An 18373-nucleotide genomic window follows, 5' to 3' on the forward strand; every position below is an offset into this window, starting at 1 on the left:
TACATCATTCCTACGGTCTCAGACAGTCCAGAAATATTAGTAAACATAAACAACTCTCCCAAATCCAAAAACTGGATTGCTGAAACTGTCACTGATTTATAGCTTTGAGGAGGCCGGGGCCTCAATGTGACGCGCCCGGAACACCTCTAACGGGAGGCGCCCAGGAAGCATCCAGATCAGATGCCCAAACCCACTCAACTGACTACTACTCCGAGCTCCCTCCGGATGTAGTCCTCACCCTATCTCTAAGGCTGAGCCCAGCCACCCCACTGAGGAAACTCATTTTGGCTGCTTATATCCGTGATCTCATTCTTTCTGTCATGAAAAGTTGTTTACAATGTAGCATAATCATGGAAACAACTGGGTGTTCCCTCTGAACTATCAATCGTATTTGTATTTTGTTGTATTTTTTAGATACAGCTGAATCCCAGGATGTCACCTATTCATCGATTGACCTTAAAAACTTTGGAAGGAAGGGTGAGTACTCCAGATACACAGAATAACTAGAATATAGTTTATGTTTTGTCCTGAAGTGAAATATTTTATATAATGGATTCATGTGATCATTTTAACAGGGAAATGCCATGAACCAGAGGAGAGTTGTCTTTACTCTGATGTGAATATAGGAACTGCAGGTCAGTCATTTACAACAGTCATGCTCAGAGTTTGTACTGAAATGTGTCCTATCATTATACTGGAGGTAACAACAGGTAAGCAGCTCAATTTATCCAAGTCACCATGGGTAGTTACTACTAACTACCACTGGGTGTCACCAGAGTTTTAAATTGTTAAATGTTAAGCACATCTATGACCTTTTAAACTCATATGACTTTTTTAACTCATGGCATATTTCTAATTAAGTTTTTCATATTTAGTACATGGATATCAATCAATATTGTGTGTCATTTCTGTATGACACACTTCCATCTCACAGATGTGGCAATAACTGAATTGTGCTGTTACACATTATGAAATACTATGGATTCTACATGGAAATTCCTCCTCCACTTTCTCCTTTTTTTTCCTTAATGAGGTTGCACCATAGTACAGACATACAGAGAGCTGTGTTCATTACTGACATGGTTATTTTGTCTTTTGATGTGTTGTAAAATTTGTGCTGCCAGTTCCTTCTTTCTCCAAAATTATGGTTCATTGTTATTCATTTATTTGTATTGTTTGATTTGGCCTTACTGAATCACAGCATCAAAGGCTTTTTTTGGTCATTTTTGCCTTTATTTATTGTCGGGATGCACCGATTTTGAAGTTGTAGGCCTATATTTAAAATGACAATTTATTCGGTAGCCGATATCAGTATTTTTATATTGCTGTTTATTTTGTTTTTGTTGTTATTTATTCCCCCTCTTTGTGACAGGGAAACACAGAAATCTAACTTTTTAATATTCAGTCAAACAAAATTATGAGAGAGAGAGTAGCTCATGTTCACAAATATTCATTGAACTTTCCTAGGCCTTGGAAGTAACATATTGGAGTTATTAATTAAGGGATGTTCCCCTTTGAACTAAACGTACATCTGCTGCTATACTAGAGAGTACAATTTGAACAATTATCTTAAACAGGACAAATCAATTTTTGTTATTTGAAGCATTAAACAATGTCTCACATGAGTCCTAGCTATTGGCACACAGTTAACTGTCAGAGGGGGCAGGGCTTCAGCTCTCGTCATGTTCGCTTCTAATGATGAGACTATTTCTGTTCTGCTCGAGTGCATTCACTTTCTATGGGTGATGTCGTGACCAAAGTTGAAACCAGAATTTCACCATAAAGGGACGACATTTAAAGTTTCTGTACTAGAGCGAGGGAATACTTTTCTCTGCAGTACTGCCATTCAACTTTTTGATTTGAGCTGAAGAATGAACATTTTTTGAAGGAGTTTTTCCAGCGTGGTGAGAGAACCCATGGATTAAAGACATGAGTATGACACCTGTAATGTCAGCTGTCCACTTGAAACTGTATGCTGTAGACAGGTAGGCAGTTTATTCATTCATTATTCATTAATTCTTCTTGACTTTAACTATTTTATACAGCAGGCGTCATAGTAGCACTAAGAATTATTGACCCTTGGAGAGGCAGCAGTAGCCCACAGGATGATCATATCTGTATCAGGAAGGAAATTGAAATGTTTATCTCTTTCCATTATGAGATGATATAATTCTATTTAATAAAACATATATACACCTATGGGCAAAAATATGCCTCAGTCAAACCAGCGCAGTTGTGTGAGCGTCGTGTAAAAGGGAAGGAAGTACAAACCACAAGAAGTTGGAGAAAACTTACGATCCAGTATTTATATGTAATGCATCTTCTGTTTCTTCACAGTTCCTTATTTTTCTTCACATGTTGCAAGCTTCTTTTTTTTTGTCTTTACACAGCGTAGAAGCATTTCTAAGAAGCAGAGTAACTGAGTAACAGTACTGGATGTGAGGATGGGACACACTCTGCTCTGTGGGCTGGGGGTTTTCTGTGAGTACATACAGTAGATACAACTTTTTAAATGCCTGAGTGTCTTTTATATTTGATAGTTTCTGTCAGTCTGATAATCTCTGATGAAGTTTCAAACTTTATTTTAGCCCTGAGTCTACTTCTCTACTGTGGACATGCTCAAGGTAATTATATAGTTCTCTATTTCGTTTTCTTTATATGTTCACTTAAGACAAATATCCACCAAATGTATCACTTTTCATCTCATCCTAATTCTGTGTTCTGTTTTGTCAAGAGAAAACACATTAACATTTTACATCTTATGTTGGTTTTATAGATGCTGTGCTGACCATTGAACCAAACTGGTCCACTTTATTTACCGGAGAGTCTGTTACCTTCATATGTGACATGAGGGTGGGAAAAGACACCGACTGGTATTACACAATCCACAGGGATCGTCAAGAATTTCTCCCCTACAGCTCAGTTAAGAGATATACATCACAGTCTCTGTCTATAGGTTACAGTGGTGAATACCAGTGCATTGGTGATCACAAGCGCTCAGCATATTCAAGAAAAGAAAGTCATAAAGTTTCTCTAACTGTATCAGGTAAGTGATAAGTTTTACCACCATGACCAAGTTCATTACAAGCATTTATTTATATATTTATTTATTTATTTACTTTTATCAGCCATGTTGATATGATCACCCTGTTTGGCATAGTGCTAATACATAGTGTATAAATATTAATCTTGTTTATAAGCTAGTGTAAGGAAAATGCTCAACTTCAGCAAACACTGAAATGGAGAGACTTGGAGAACCACGGAGAAAAGTTACAGCCAACGGGGTTACTTTAATCGCAGAACTCAGCGTACAACAGTATACTAATCTACACAGCAAAACAGATGGAAACAGCGAAACAGCCCTGAACAATCACCCTTCAAATGCCTTTATAAGGGGTGTCTGCTCGTTCATGTGCGTGTGTGTATGTGTGTGTGTGTCTGTGTATGTGTGTGTGAACATGCTTGGGTCGTATTCCCTGGGAATCTAAAGTTCTCCTGATTTCCTTTGTGTGTTCCTAAAGCTGGACTTTGTGCGTCAGTATTTCCTGTCTTTTTTGTCTCTCTGGCATAAACAACCATTCCTGTTGTGAAACTTGGCACATCTGTTCCAACGGTCAGGTCACCCTAACCCAGAACGTTCTCCCTCATTTAACCTCCTAAGGCTTGACTTATGCACAAACTACTCAAATTATCAAAACACCTGTTATGGGTCCTTTTTGCTGCCAAATCTGATATTTGACTAGCTGCTTCCCAAATCTAATGTAACTGACCTTATTTTTCACCTTTGGTATAAAATGATAAATTATCTGCCTCTACACTAGTTTTAGATTCAGAAACCTTAAAGTGGAGATAAAACACTTAACGACGTATAGGCATTTCCCATTCACGGATTTTGTGCCTCCTCGGCCCTTCGCTTTGTGACCTGGAAATCAATCTTCATGTTCCATCTCGCAGGGCATCCCAATTCCTAAAATGCATCTTAAGAAACTAGGAGTGAGGAGGCTTTCTGGAAAAGCTAAATAGAAATATTTGTATAAAAAGTAGCCTTATCGATCTATCTCTCTACCTACCTAGCTACCTACCTACCCACTGCCACCAACATTTGCAAGTCAAAGCTACAAGCACTTTTATAAAAACAGACTGTGATCAAAATAAAATGCAAACACAGGGATTTTATTCCCGTTTGAAAATTTGCAGCTGCACAACAGTTGCACCTCCAAAACACTAGTCCGGCAGCAGGGTTTCTGTGAAGTGCTGTAAAGTTTAGTTGATTCAAAACACACATTAAACACACATTAAACATGGCTTAATAGAGACAATTTCAAACACAAGTACACAAATCAGCTTCACTATAAATCACAGCATTCACAGACAAACACTTGTCTTTATCTGGACACATTTTCCCAAAAATACAACATGCTAATGTTATTAGCACAAGCTTATGGCATTTTACATTGTATAAATTAGCCTTGTGGCTAGAGGACTTTTATTCTCTATTCATATAAAACCAGGGTCAACAACATTTAACAAGGGAAATGTTACAAAATTCGGCTCCATTACAACTCACAACGTTCACTGACAAAACAACTGTCTTATACTAAACACATTTTCCAAACAAATACAACATGTTAACGTTATTAGCACAAGCCTATGGCATTTTACATTGTATTTACCCTAGCAATGAGCGAAGATTTCCTCTGCTCATATGAGGTCAGGATAAATTACACACAAGACTGAAAATGCTATTTTTGTGGAGGCTTCATTGTCTTCACAATTCATTGTTTCTTATCTGTGAAATTAAAGTAAATAAAAGCTTCGTTCCACTGAGGGAAATGGTTTCAGCTTACAGTAATAGACAGGAGGTCTGCGTCGCCATGACGTGTAGTTACATTTCTGGGGACGTGCACATCAGGCTACGGCTCTAAAAAGTGTTGCTAGAGTGTGTGAGTAAGGCGGAGCTGTGCCGAGAGTGTGAGAGAGGAGAGACACACACAGGTATGCGTCATGTAACACGACTTGACCCTTTATCGATATAAACAGTGTTGTCTTAATTTTTATCTTGCTTGAAAATAAATCGATATATTGTACATAGTTGTTGTATCACCCAGCCCTAGGTTCATATAGTGATTGGCATAATTTAAAGCTGTGTTAGAAACTTCTCTGATTGGTTGTTTCTGCCACTCTGTGGTCCGACTCTAGCAATTGCCATTAGTGACAGTGGAAAGAGGAGCAGGGACATGAGTTATTTCTCAGATTATCTGTCTCATGTACTTGTTTTAGAACATTGTGATAATTTCAGTAAATATGACACCAAAGTATTTTCATGAAAGTTTCCAAGTGTAGCTTTAAATTCAGAATGTTACAACATAAATCATGAATAATTTTTAACTTTTTTTTTTTTTTTAAATGACATGTTTATTTAATTGAGCTGATTTACTAAAAAAGGTATGACCTGTGTTCCACAGACAAAGATGTGATCCTGGAAAGTCCTGCGTCCACTGTGTTTGAAGGAGAATCAGTGACCCTGCGCTGTCGACATCGTACTCAGACAAAGGAGAAGAATGCTGTTTTCTACAAAGACGGATCACCTATTGAAACAGACACAAACCATCAGTCAGTGATGTCTTCAGAAAACACAGTTCAAGTCATTTCAAATGGGAGCTCTTACATGTGTAAATTTGAGGACGAAGAATCTGAACCAGTAAAACTCAAAATGGAACGTAAGTAGTTTTCATACTAGAGTCTCAAAATTTAAGGGCATTTTGCGATGAAGAGCAGCAGGCATGTACTTTAGCATTTCCAGAGTGAAGTGGAGTGATGATTTCTCTGCATTATCTCAGACACAGTGGACACTTAACAAAGGGAAAAAGAGAAAGCTGTGTTTAAATTGTCGTTCATTCTTAGAAGTGTGTTTGTGCTCACTTTAATCCACTTTAGGTTAATTTAAGCAACAACTTTAGTGGTTAATAAATGTTTAACAGAAGCATTGTTGCAACTGATTTCCATCAGTTTACGATACTTTGGGGCGGCAGTAGCTCAGTCCATAGGGACTTGGGTTGGGAACCGGAGGGTCGCCTGTTCGAGTCCCCTTCCGGACCAAAAATATGGAGCGTGGACTGGTAGCTGGAGAGGTGCCAGTTCACCTCCTGGGCACTGCCGAGGTGCCCCTGAGCAAGGCACCGAACCCCCCAGCTGCTCGGAGCGCCTGGCAGCCCACTCTGACATCTCTCCACTTAGTGCATGTATAGGTCCAGTTTGTGCATGTGTGTGTTCGGACCTGTGTGTAATTGACAACAGAGTGAAAAATTGAATTTTCCTTCAGGGATTAATAAAGTATATAAAATTTAAATAATAATAATAATAATAATAATATATACTGATTTAAAAAGGTGATCAAAATAATGTGATATCATTTTCTACAGTAAGTCGTAGCACCACCAAGAATGCTGGATGAGATTATGTTATTAATTTTAATTATCTTTCAAACTGGACTGATTCACAGGGAAATAATGACCACTTTTATGTCTTTGTCTAAATTAAACAGCACAACCAAAGGCCAGACTGAGCAGACACTTTCCATCAGGGGGCAGTGTGACACTGACCTGCTCTGTGAGCCCATCATCATCATCATCATCATCATCTGGTTGGAAATACTTCTGGTACAGAGGCAATAAAACCTCTGAACCTCTGACCACACAAGATGTTGTCTTCCTCTCAAATGACACAATCAGTGTCTCACAGGGAGGACTCTACTGGTGCAGAGGAGGAAGAGGAGATCCACTTTACTACACAGAGTACAGTGATCCAGTCGGTAATATGATATGGAATATAAAATGCAATAAATAATACACTGTGTATTTTTGAATGAGGATTAAGACTAACACTAAAATGAGTTTGATGTTTAATCTTTTCTAATCTGTGTATTTGTGGCCTCTTGATCATGAACAGTCACAAACAGAGCTGTTGTGACCCTGCGACCCAACTGGCCTGAGATATACTATCTGGAGACGATCACACTTACATGTGAAATTGAGGATGGAGGAGACGCTGAGTGGAAGTATGAGTGGACGACACCCCGCTCATACAGACCTGAAAAACAAAAGGAAAACATGATGAGAAATTTGTTGCCATCACACAACGGAGACTACAGGTGTGTGGGCACACTGAAACATGAAAAGTCTTCAACAGAGTGGAGTGATGCTTTCACATTGAGAGTATCTGATTGTAAGTCACGTCATCAGTCGTCATCTTTATTTTGCTGAATGTAAAAAAGAAATTATTGTTCCCTGTATTTTCAGACAGTGCACCTTTATATTTGAATTTGAATACAAGTCGTGGATGTCATCTACCAACAACACATTATAGCATGTCTTCATTCTGTGAAATCACTTTCCAATAGATAAACCTGAGCCTGTCCTCACTGTGTCTCCATTATGGCTGAGTCCTGGAGCCTCAGTAACTCTGAACTGCAGTGTTAAACATCCATCTGCAGGATGGAGGTTGTAGTGTAATGTACTGATTTACTGAAGACATATACTGTACCTTTTAGCTGACCTTTAAAAGATATGTGTTGAAGCAATATAATCTGTGCAACTGACAAATTACACACTGGTTTAATATTTCATGTATTCTTATGACACACACACACTCATTGAACACTTAAGCATTGTGGTGGAGAAGTACCTAGGACTCACTGTGAATCATTTCTAAAAATAGCATGAGGATGGGTTCAGAAAACACTAGTGGAAAATTAGGGGAATTACAGCTTGTCCTGAGAATGACCCTAGAGGGGGAAGGACTAAAAAGTGCTGAGTCAGCAGAAATATGACACCATTATGGTGGAGAAAAAGTGACTCAGCAGAGGTGGGATATTGTTACGATCAGAGCCAAGTGGGAAGGATTAAGGGAAAGAAATGACTCAGCAGAAATTCTACGATAAAAGAGCGAGCGCAAACAAAGAAATTCCAGCCTTGCTCCGGAGCTTGGCTCATTTGGGTTGTGATGTGTTTGTTGCCTGCGAGCACATTAAACTCAGTTGCATCTGATTCTACGTGTCTCCAGTGATTTTTTTTTGACCTCTGAGTATTTGAGTTTTTGATATCTAATGGAAGATAAAGAAAGTCCGTTTGAGAGGAAAGGAGCGAGGTCGCGAGCTAACTGGCCCGGCTCGGGACCTCGACTTTTTTGCTTCTACAAGGTTCTTCTGGTATAAGGCTGTTCCCAAACTGTCAGACAACTCCTACAGCTATGAGCTGATACCTGGCAGCATCAATGGGACTGAACAGGATTCCTACATTGTTGATGGACAGACACACACAGCAGGATATGTGTGCAGAGCTGGAAGAGGAGATCCAGTGTATTATACTCTTTACAGTGGACCTGAGTTTGTCTGGTCTGGAGGTAGGTTTAGTTTGAGTTTTTTTTATGCTGACACAATAGTAGACATGCACTTGTTATGACTATTCCCTCACACCAACATCAAGGGCCGTATTAAACAACATTCTGAAAACACTCTCAGAGAGCTCCTAACTTAGCCTAAATACTTTTAGTAAGGAGTCCTAGCTTAGCAGTGATTTAGGAAAGTTCTCAGAGCAACTTTGAGCGAGGAAGGGACAGGAACTTTTACCTTAGTGAGAAGGTGTAATTGACATGGTTGCTAGGTATGATGCATTCTTTTAACAGATGTGATTGGTTTGAGCCTGCAAGGTGTAGACACCCAGTGGAAATGAAATGAACCACTGACTGTGAAAGTGTTGTTATTGATTAGTGTGATCACTCTGCTGATGGAAGGTTGAGACAGACTCAAGTCATCACTGCTGCACTGCTTCATTTTTCTAGTGCTTCAGATATCTTGCTATTGTGATCATTTTATGTCTGACGTTATAGTATTAATGTGTTGGATGGAAAATGTGTGCGTACCCTGAATGAGATCAACCACAAACATAATTCCTGTGCAATCTAATTTGTAGCACTTCATTAACTCACTGTCATCCAGTGTTTGGAGAATATTTCTCCTACCTCTTTGTGTTTCTGCCATTTTCTCCTCTGATTAATAAACTCTTTTATTGCTCATTGAAATCTTTATAACAATAATCATCTAACATTAATTTTATACTTGAAGTACCAGAGTTTTGAGGCTCTACCAGTCTGTAGCACACTGCCACAAAATCCACATTGGCTGCCAACAAATACTAATAATAATGAATGTTAATGTTTGAATACATTAAAATATTATTATAGCTGTAATTTTAACCATGTACATCACCATAGTGCCATATTTTCCAGTCTGATGAAGGTTGGCTCCTTGGGTAAATTGGCATTTTCTGAATGTAATTTCCAAAACAGTCAAAATCTTTGCTAAAAAGTCACATCCCCAGTCACCAGCAGCTGAAATGAAAGGACTGGTTTAAAGGTCCAGCGTTTGATGACAGAAAGATACATTTACAGTAAGACAGGGATTTCTCAGTTACTGCATGCAGCTGTAAAATTAATTCAAACATTTATTTTCATAATGTTACATCAGCTTGTTTAAGCTGCACCAGCTGATCTCTGCGACAAAATCTTTGTATTCTTTAATCTTTTTACAGTCGATAATATTATCCTGGTGAGCCCTGTTCATCCTGTTACTGAGGGAGATTCTGTCACTCTTGGCTGCAAATTCAGGACAGAACACGTTCACTATATTGTGGATTTCTACAAAAATGACAGACACATCCCAAATGTTACTGGAAGGGAGCTGACTATCTCTGCAGTGTCAAAGTCAGATGAAGGCTTTTATAAATGTAAAGGAAAAGATTCACCACAAAGTCGGAAGAGATGGACGTCACCAGAGAGTTGGATGTCAGTAAAATGTGAGTATGATTTAAAGAGTTTCTTCAGCATTTTTTTGTAAGCTGTGTTGCGGTCCAAGATAGAAAGATTATAACTGAATTATTCGGGGCGGCACGGTGGTGTGGTGGTTAGCACTCTCGCCTCACAGCAAGAGGGTTGCCGGTTCGATCCTGGGCGTGGGAGCCCTTCTGTGCGGAGTTTGCATGTTCTCCCCGTGTCAGCGTGGGTTCTCTCCGGGCACTCCGGCTTCCTCCCACAGTCCAAAGACATGCAGATTGGGGATTAGGTTAATTGGTAACTCTAAATTGTCCGTAGGTGTGAATGTTAAATGTTAAATTATGGATGCTCACAATTTAACACAACTTGTTGAAAAACCTACTAGAGTGACAAACACCTCACAAACCAGAATTGACCTCTTATTCACAAATAACAGAGACAGAATAAGTAAAATTCATAACATTCTAACCGGTATCTCAGATCATAACTTTATTTTGTTCTCGAGGAAACTAAGGAAAAATCGCTCTCTGAACACTTCCAAAACAACGTCCCCTCCCAACGATTACATCCCCAAACACATGCAACAGCACTTTGGGGATGAAATAAAAAGGACAGATTGGCAAGTGATCCTCTCCTCTAAAAATACAGAGGAAAACTGCAGGTTGTTTTTAGATAAGATCTCTGAGATAAAATCTGCTTTCTGCAGAAGGGGGCGAAAGAGAGCAAAAAACACAAATCAACTTCCTTGGTTAGACTCAAATTGTAGAGCTATGATGAAGAAAAGAGACTCACTCCTCAAGCAGAGTCTTAAGTCTGGGCTGCTTGTTGACAGACAGAAATTTACCCATGCACGTAACAAGGTAACACAGCTACTAAGAAGGACCAAAGCTATTTTTTTTATGAATGCTATTGAAGGGGCCAAAGGGAATGGCAGGAAAGCCTGGCAATTATTAAATAAGTTACTAGTTAAAGAAAACAAAGAGGCGAGCACTACTCTAGCACTGAAAATTGGCAATATCCTGGTCAATGACTCTGCAGTATTGGCCCAAACTTTTAACCAATATTTCCTAGACAGTGTAAAAGACATAACAAAGCTCTTTGCCCCCTCCAATGTTCTTCCCAGACCAATCATAAATGACCATCCTGTCTTTAAATTAAAGCAAATCACTGAACTTGAGGTGAAGAAGATTATTTCTGCTCTGAAATGTTCCAAGGCCAAATATATCTGACTTGGACACCGACTTCATCAAAACATACTCTGATGCACTGATAAAACCGATAACTATCTTAGTAAATCAGTCAATCACCTCAAGGGAAGTACCACCATCCTGGAAGATAGCCACGGTGATGCCCGTTTTTAAATCAGGGGACAAAACATCAGTTGCCAACTATCGTCCAATCAGTATTCTCCCGGTGTTATCCAAAGTGCTTGAAAAATGGGTATCGAAACTACTAATTGAACATCTAGATAAGGGATTTAACCCACTCCACCCGATGCAATTTGGTTTTCGTCCCCACCATTCCACTGAGTCAGCTAACTGTGTGTTTTTAGAAAAGGTAAAATGTATGTTGGATAAAACATTGCATGTGGGTGCTGTGTTCCTAGACCTCAGAAAGGCATTTGACACAGTAGACCACCAAGTCCTCCTGAGAAAGCTAACATATTTTAACTTTTCAGCTGAAACAATGGAATGGTTTGAGTCATATCTGTCGAACAGGGAACAGTGTGTCATGGTAAATGGTGTAAAATCCCCCTTTCTTAAAAACACAGTTGGTGTCCCACAGGGATCGATCCTTGGACCTTTGCTATTTTCACTGTACATTAATGATTTGCCTAATGTATGTACTGATTTTAATGCACAAAAACAGAGACAGAATAAGTAACAGAGACGACGTGGTCATTTTTACTTATGGAAATGACGCAAAAGACATCTCTCTAAGGCTCACGGATGCGCTGCACAACATACAACATTTGCTGAAAAACACCTGCCTGCTGTTAAACACAAAAAAACCAGTGTGCATGATGTTCAGCAAACGCCCTACTGACATCAAAAGGTCCAATGTGTTTCTTGACGGGGAGGAATTAGAGCTGGTCTCCCACTTCACATACCTCGGAGTCGTCTTGGACTCAAACCTGACTTTCAAGAAACACATTAAAAAAGTCAGAAACACAGTAAACTTTAATCTATTAAATTTTAAAACTTTTCAGCCTGATTCTCTCTCATATTGACTACTGCTTCACAAACTGGGCATTTGCAAGCACCTCAACTTTAAAACCCATAGAGCAGATGTATAACAGAGCAGTAAAGATATTTGACCGGAAACCAAACTCCCATCATCACTGTAAGGTCCTGGAAAAGCACAAATTTCTAGACTTTGAAAATTTAAAAGTATTCAAAAATGCCTGTTTCATATACAAATGTTTACACGGACCAGCACCAGCTCCTGTCAAAGAGTTCATCCATAAAAAAAGACTCACAGGACATGGTACTAGGTCAGGCACAAGAGGTGACTGTGAAATTACACACAGAAGAACCACCTTTGGTCAGAATGTTCTATCCATAAAAGGTGGGCAAAGCTGGAATAACCTCCCAGTCATTATCAGAGAGAGCACCACTCTTAGCACTTTCAAGGGGAAGCTGAAAGTATGGTTACTAGAAAATCAAACATGCGACCACCTGTAACCTGTAATGCAATGCAATTGTTGGGTCATCATCAGAGTTTCTTTCTTTTTCCGTTACATGTATACAAAAATTACACAATACTTTTGTGTATGATTTTTTCTCATCAGTAGTGTTTACATAATACATTTATGTATCACATTTAGTGCAATAATTACACGCTTCTGCATGTGCAACTGAGTGTACTAGGCCTCGTGCAATACAAACTGGCACTCTAAACTGATGTGCACTTTAGGGCTTTGTGCAATTTCATCTGGCACCTTAGGGCATTGTGCAATTTCATCTGGCACTCATTCACTTTAGCACTTGACACTTTATCCAGCACCTATGCACTTTACTCTTCAAAACGAAACTCTTATGGTCTCCCTACCTGTGGGCTAGCTCTCCACCCACAGTCAATCTGTATTGCAATTTATCTGTCTGTCTGTATGTTATGGTTTGTGTTTTTCAATGTGTTTTTCACTGTTAGTGCTTGTTTTATTGCTACTGCTCCTTTTTTCTTACTGTGAAATGTTGTACTGTCTTAATTTGTTTTTATGTTAATGGGACTACGGATGGAAATTAGCGGCAAGCTACAATCCGGCATCTTTACATGTTTTAACATGTTCATCAATGTGCACTGTCCCATTCAAATAAACAAATAAATAAATAAAATAAATGTGAGCGTGAATGGTTGTTTGTCTCTATGTGTCAGCCCTGCGATAGTCTGGCGACCTGTCCAGGGTGTACCCTGCCTCTCGCCCGATGTCAGCTGGGATAGGCTCCAGCTCCCCCGCGACCCTCAAGAGGATGAAGCGGTTAGAAGATGAATGAATGAATGAATGAACTGAATTATTCTGACTTTGTTTAGCTTTTTTAAAAACAGTTTAAACTGAAGTAACCCTTCAGACATGGTACCTTGACCCTAGGTCCATTAACCGTTTCCACCACAAACAGTACCCTTAAATGTGGGTGGGTTTGTTGTCACTCGCTGCTCTGTCCAGCACTCACTGTATTTCCTCCTAAACGGAACAACACCTGCACCTCATTTATTGTCCACAGAACAAGGTTGCACTGCGACATTTTCAGAGCAAAACAGAGCAGACTGCAGTGAGAGTCTCTCTCCATGGGATATTTAAAAATAGCGGGGTTGTGCCTTTAGCCCTTCTCAGGCAAGCTCAGGGGTTTATATTTATGGAGCCCACAGGAACAATGCTCCACAATGCTTTTTTTCTCTAAGTGAGGATTAGAATATACACAGTTCACATAATGTTTTCGAAATTAATATATATACTTTTAAATGTTTGAAGATCCACTCATTACTTAAAATGTATGTCATCCAAGAGAGACTGAAAAAACTGAAGTGATGGTAAAAGTTGTTACAGTGCAATTTAAGCTGTGTTGATTGATTCACATCGTCAACTCATGCATTGAGTAACATTACAAGAAAATGTTCCACCTTTAGAAGCTGCTGGCAGTCGGCCCAATAAATTGAGTTTTTTTGTGCTGCAAGAGACAGCAACATCCTTTATTTTTATAGTTATATTTTACAAATGTAAAACTTGCCACGGTATGAAGAGTGGTTACAAAACCAGCCACAACTCAGCTCTGAGCAGAGTGACCAATCAACGGACTGCAGTGTTCACAGCTCCACCTTTTAGTACCAGATCTGTGTGCTAGGTACCCCAACAGAGGGGGGACCAAAAATGGGGACGGTACAGAACGGTTCCATTGGTACCATCCACAACTTTTCACAGTGGAAACAGAAATAAAGCGTACCAAACTGAACTGAACTGTTCTGTGGAAAAGGGGCTTAAATGTGCATGGCATGTGATCAGGGGTTTATAAAAGTGTATTTTTGTGTATGTGGTTTTCTATTTGTGCATTTATATATGCGTAAATGTATTTTTGTATACATGCTTAGATTATGTTTGCATGTTAGTGTCTATGTATGTATGCAACATATTCTCATATAACTGTTCGTATGGTTCCTATGAATTAACGCTCCACAAATGGGTTTGTGTCCTTAACGCACAGTTATGTAATTAACATAAAGTTACAGAGGTTAGGTTTAGAAAGAAAACATGGTATGGACGTACCCTAAAATGCCTTAAGGCCCGAACATACTCGGGCGGAATGTACGCAGAACGGACTCCGCGGAGGTCTGCGCGGATTCAAAGCAGTCGTCTGCAAGCCCTGTGCGCGCAAAGCTCAGATTTTACGACCGCGCGGACTCCGCTCCGCGCACCAGTGACTGCTCGGCATGTATTTTTCACATCGTGGGGATTTTTCACAGACATTTTTACAGGAAACTACAACGCGGAAGCGCGCTCGACTATGGAAGCCCGAATGACTGCGGACGTTCCTCGCAGAGTCTGTTCCGCATACATTCCGCCCGAGTATGTTCGGGCCTTTAAAGTTCACATGGTTCCGAACATGTGACACTAGGGGAAAGTAACAGGCAAATGTCTGTTTTTTGTGACCCCTCCACCACTCCAATCTGCCTGCTTACAAGCATGCTCGGGACTGCCATCTTGTTAACTGCTGTCAGTGCATTGGTCACGTTATTGCAGAATTTTCAAAAAATGGTGGCATATGAATGAATTTGGGTGCATTACTTTTCGTAGGAAAATGTACAAACAGTTTGTGAGAACAGTTTGATGTATGTTCTTATACATTTTTGGATATCAGTTATTGTTTTCTTACTCTTGGAGTTTTATTACTTTGGCTTGACTGGACCTTGACTGTGTTTATGTAAAGCACTTTGGGAAATCGATTTGTAAAAAGTGTTATATGAGTAAATATTAATATAGGTTATTTATTATTATTATTTACTAATTATTTATTATAGCAGCGCCCAGGCTTGAAGGAAGCTCTTCATTTCCTGTGCTGTTGATTGTTGGGCCGGTTTGTGGAGTTTTACTGATTCTTCTCCTGCTGCTGTTTCTGTATCTCTACAGAAAGTCAAAAGGTGAGAACTTTTACTTCTGATGTTAGACTGACTCTGATGTGATTACATGTACTGTAGTAACAGTCGAACAATTCACCATACAAAACAATGTAACAACAGATGTCTTTTTCCTCCACAGATTCATGCTTTATGAGGTCGGTCCAACACTCTCTTCTCTCATTCTGAATATGACAGTAGCACAGTGCATACGCTTTTTAAAGTCACTGTATTTACTTCATGTTTTGGGCCCACCAGGTCTCAGAGCAGCAGTCGGGGCCCTGCTACAGACCACATGATCAACCAGGATGAAACTCAGCTCAAAGAATATGCTCCTCCTCTCCATGGTCAGCCTTCATGCTGATTAATTTTATGATTTATCATCAACTCTAAGACTAGTATTTCACATGTGATTATCTGTTTTGGTAGTGATGGCCAAATGAAGCCTCATGAACCAATTTCTTTATTTTCTGACCCCACCAGATGGCGTTCTTGGTTTAAAGTTAAAGGCTGAAGGACTTGCAATGCAGTGTGCTTTCAAACCTTTGTTGAACAGACAGCGGCATCTGGGGGGTCAGAAAATAAAGACAGTGGTTCAAGAGGACTCATTTGGCCATCACTATGTTTTGGAATTATATAGAATATTGTATAATGTGATCAAAGGTTTTAGTATGACCTTGGCTTGATTTTCACTGTTCTCTATGAATCAATCAAAGGCTTTGAAGAACCTGAACATGGTAAAGTATAGACTTTATGTTTGACACTGAGCAGTTAGATATACTAGAATAAGATGATCAGGTGATTTATTGACAATCCCTTAAGTTTAAACAAATATCTGTGTTTCAGGTGAATCCAGCGATGTCACATATTCTGTGGTTGAGCTCAAAAACTACTTTATTTTATGTAGTGACAATTACATCAAACACTAGAGGTGCCTTTGTAGACCAGCAGTACCTAAATAAAATACAGGAAGTTGTCTTTTCATGCATTCATCTGATCCTTCAAACAGGGAAGAAAACAGAGGAGCCAGAGGAGAGCGCAGTTTACTCAGATGTGACGATAAGATCAGCTACAGGTACAGTGAAGTACAATAGATTCACTCTAACTTTTTATTGGGTACTGCCACAGTGTAATCTTTTCATACCACTTCATACCACTCGGTGTGTCTGCAGTGGTCAAATCCTACATTACTTAAAGAGCTCTCATGTACCCCCTGCAGTACCCCTAGAGGTATCCGCACTCCAATTTTAGAAACACCGACCTATTCCTACTAACACTGTAACTTGTATCATATTTCCTGTTGTGTTTTGTTGTATACACTAAGATTATTTTAGATCATGTATGGATGCATTGCTAAAGAAGACAGTGTACATATGATTATGATTGTCTACTGGGGCGTTACTATTTAATCCAAAACATTCATAGGAAAATCACGTCCTGCAGCGGCAAATGAAACTGTTTATTCAGAGGTCAAACCAGGAAAAGCTCTTGGTAATAATACAGCAGCAACACTGTGCATTTTTGGATAAGTCACTATAGTGATTTATTTTACAGATACAGATAGTTAAATTGGTTAGAAATTGGAGTTAAATGTCATTGAGCACCCTTGCTTCTTAAATAACCCTAACCTTGTTTTTCCTTTTGGTTTTCATCCAGATCAATAGAGAGATCTGCATCAACAAGACCAGCAGAATGGATGACAACATGAATAACTGCATCAGTGTTTAAACAGTATTTGCTATTTTTATTTAATTATTGTGTGCAGCTCCGCTATGCAAATATCAGACATTATTCTGTACAGTTAAACTAATGGCAGTTCATTTAAAGAAAATGATTATGTGGGTCTTAAGCTTCTGTATTGTTAAAAGTATGGTTGACCATTTCTTGTATCAATAAACTTTTGTTCCAGTAGTTTGCTCTCAGCAGTGTTTTTTATTTGTTCTTACATGATTTCCTGTACATAAGCAGTTTATTTATTTGTCTTCTCTCTGATTGTAGTGATCCAGTAAAGTCAAGCTTTTGTTAGACGTATGTTTCTTTGATAGAAATCTAAAAACTTGCACATTTTTATGCAGACGACATGCTTTTTATGTGTCAGCGGCTCTTCTATTAATCAGGCCATGGAAAATCTACACACTGCTTTTGATACATTTCAGATCTCTCTCATCAAACATGAGCTTCTTTTAAATTCTGGTAAATTTAAAACAAATTTATGCTGTTCTCTAGGTCACAGGTTTCCAACCTGGGAGTCCTGACACCCACTAAGGGTCACCAAAGTTTCACAGTGGGTTTGGAGGCCTTCTTGATTTTAAGGGGTGTAAGACAACTTTTTTCTAAAAAAGATACACAGTAGGCCTATATCTTAGCATTTCATTTATTTCTGTGAAGATATCAATATATACATATATATTTAAGTGTATGATTGCTAAAAAAAAAAAGACATAATACAGACAGAATTGTAAAGAAAGTTACTGAAAATATCAAGAAAACTCACCTCTGATGCAATAATCAGGAAATACTCTTCAAAATTCATTTATTGTGTTCACTATTGGGTTAATTGTACAGTTTATCCTTGTTCTGTGTTGTTGTTATGCATTGAACATAATATCAATAAAACATGTCACTTGGTAAGGGGTCGTTAGTTTACTCAATGATAGAAAAGGGGTCTCTTAAGGAAAAAGATTGGGAACCACTGGTTACCCATAAATATCCAGCCTACTGTCCATATCCAAACCTTTCTGGGTTCTGCAATTGAAATTGTTGAAAGTTATAAATCTTTGGGACTCTGGCTGGGTATCAGACTCACTTTTAAGACCCATGTGGAACACCTATCAAGCAAACTGAAGGTCAAAATTGGAGTTTTGTCCAGAGACAAATCTTGTTTTCCTCCTGCTAGTCGAAAGACCATTGTTTAATCTACAGTCACATCTGCTCCTGA

At 39.0% G+C, this 18373-nt stretch overlaps 1 protein-coding gene across 1 annotated transcript; it reads left to right on the forward strand.

Moving 5' to 3' along the window:
- The first annotated feature begins 1204 nt into the window (after window positions 1-1204).
- On the forward strand, window positions 1205-17339 carry LOC117246467 (high affinity immunoglobulin gamma Fc receptor I-like). Its single transcript, XM_078164780.1, has 15 exons — window positions 1205-1985; window positions 2391-2481; window positions 2589-2624; window positions 2777-2873; window positions 2957-3046; window positions 5466-5720; window positions 6545-6811; window positions 6949-7224; window positions 7400-7499; window positions 8198-8400; window positions 9588-9851; window positions 15340-15459; window positions 15578-15593; window positions 15694-15782; window positions 17092-17339. The coding sequence occupies exons 6-15, from the start codon at window positions 5621-5623 to the stop codon at window positions 17097-17099; spliced, it is 1443 nt and encodes a 480-aa protein (XP_078020906.1). The 5' UTR covers window positions 1205-1985; window positions 2391-2481; window positions 2589-2624; window positions 2777-2873; window positions 2957-3046; window positions 5466-5620; the 3' UTR covers window positions 17100-17339.
- Window positions 17340-18373: the final 1034 nt, after the last annotated feature.

Source organism: Epinephelus lanceolatus, chromosome 22 (genome assembly GCF_041903045.1).
Source record: "Epinephelus lanceolatus isolate andai-2023 chromosome 22, ASM4190304v1, whole genome shotgun sequence".
Classification (NCBI taxonomy): Eukaryota; Metazoa; Chordata; class Actinopteri; order Perciformes; family Serranidae; genus Epinephelus; species Epinephelus lanceolatus.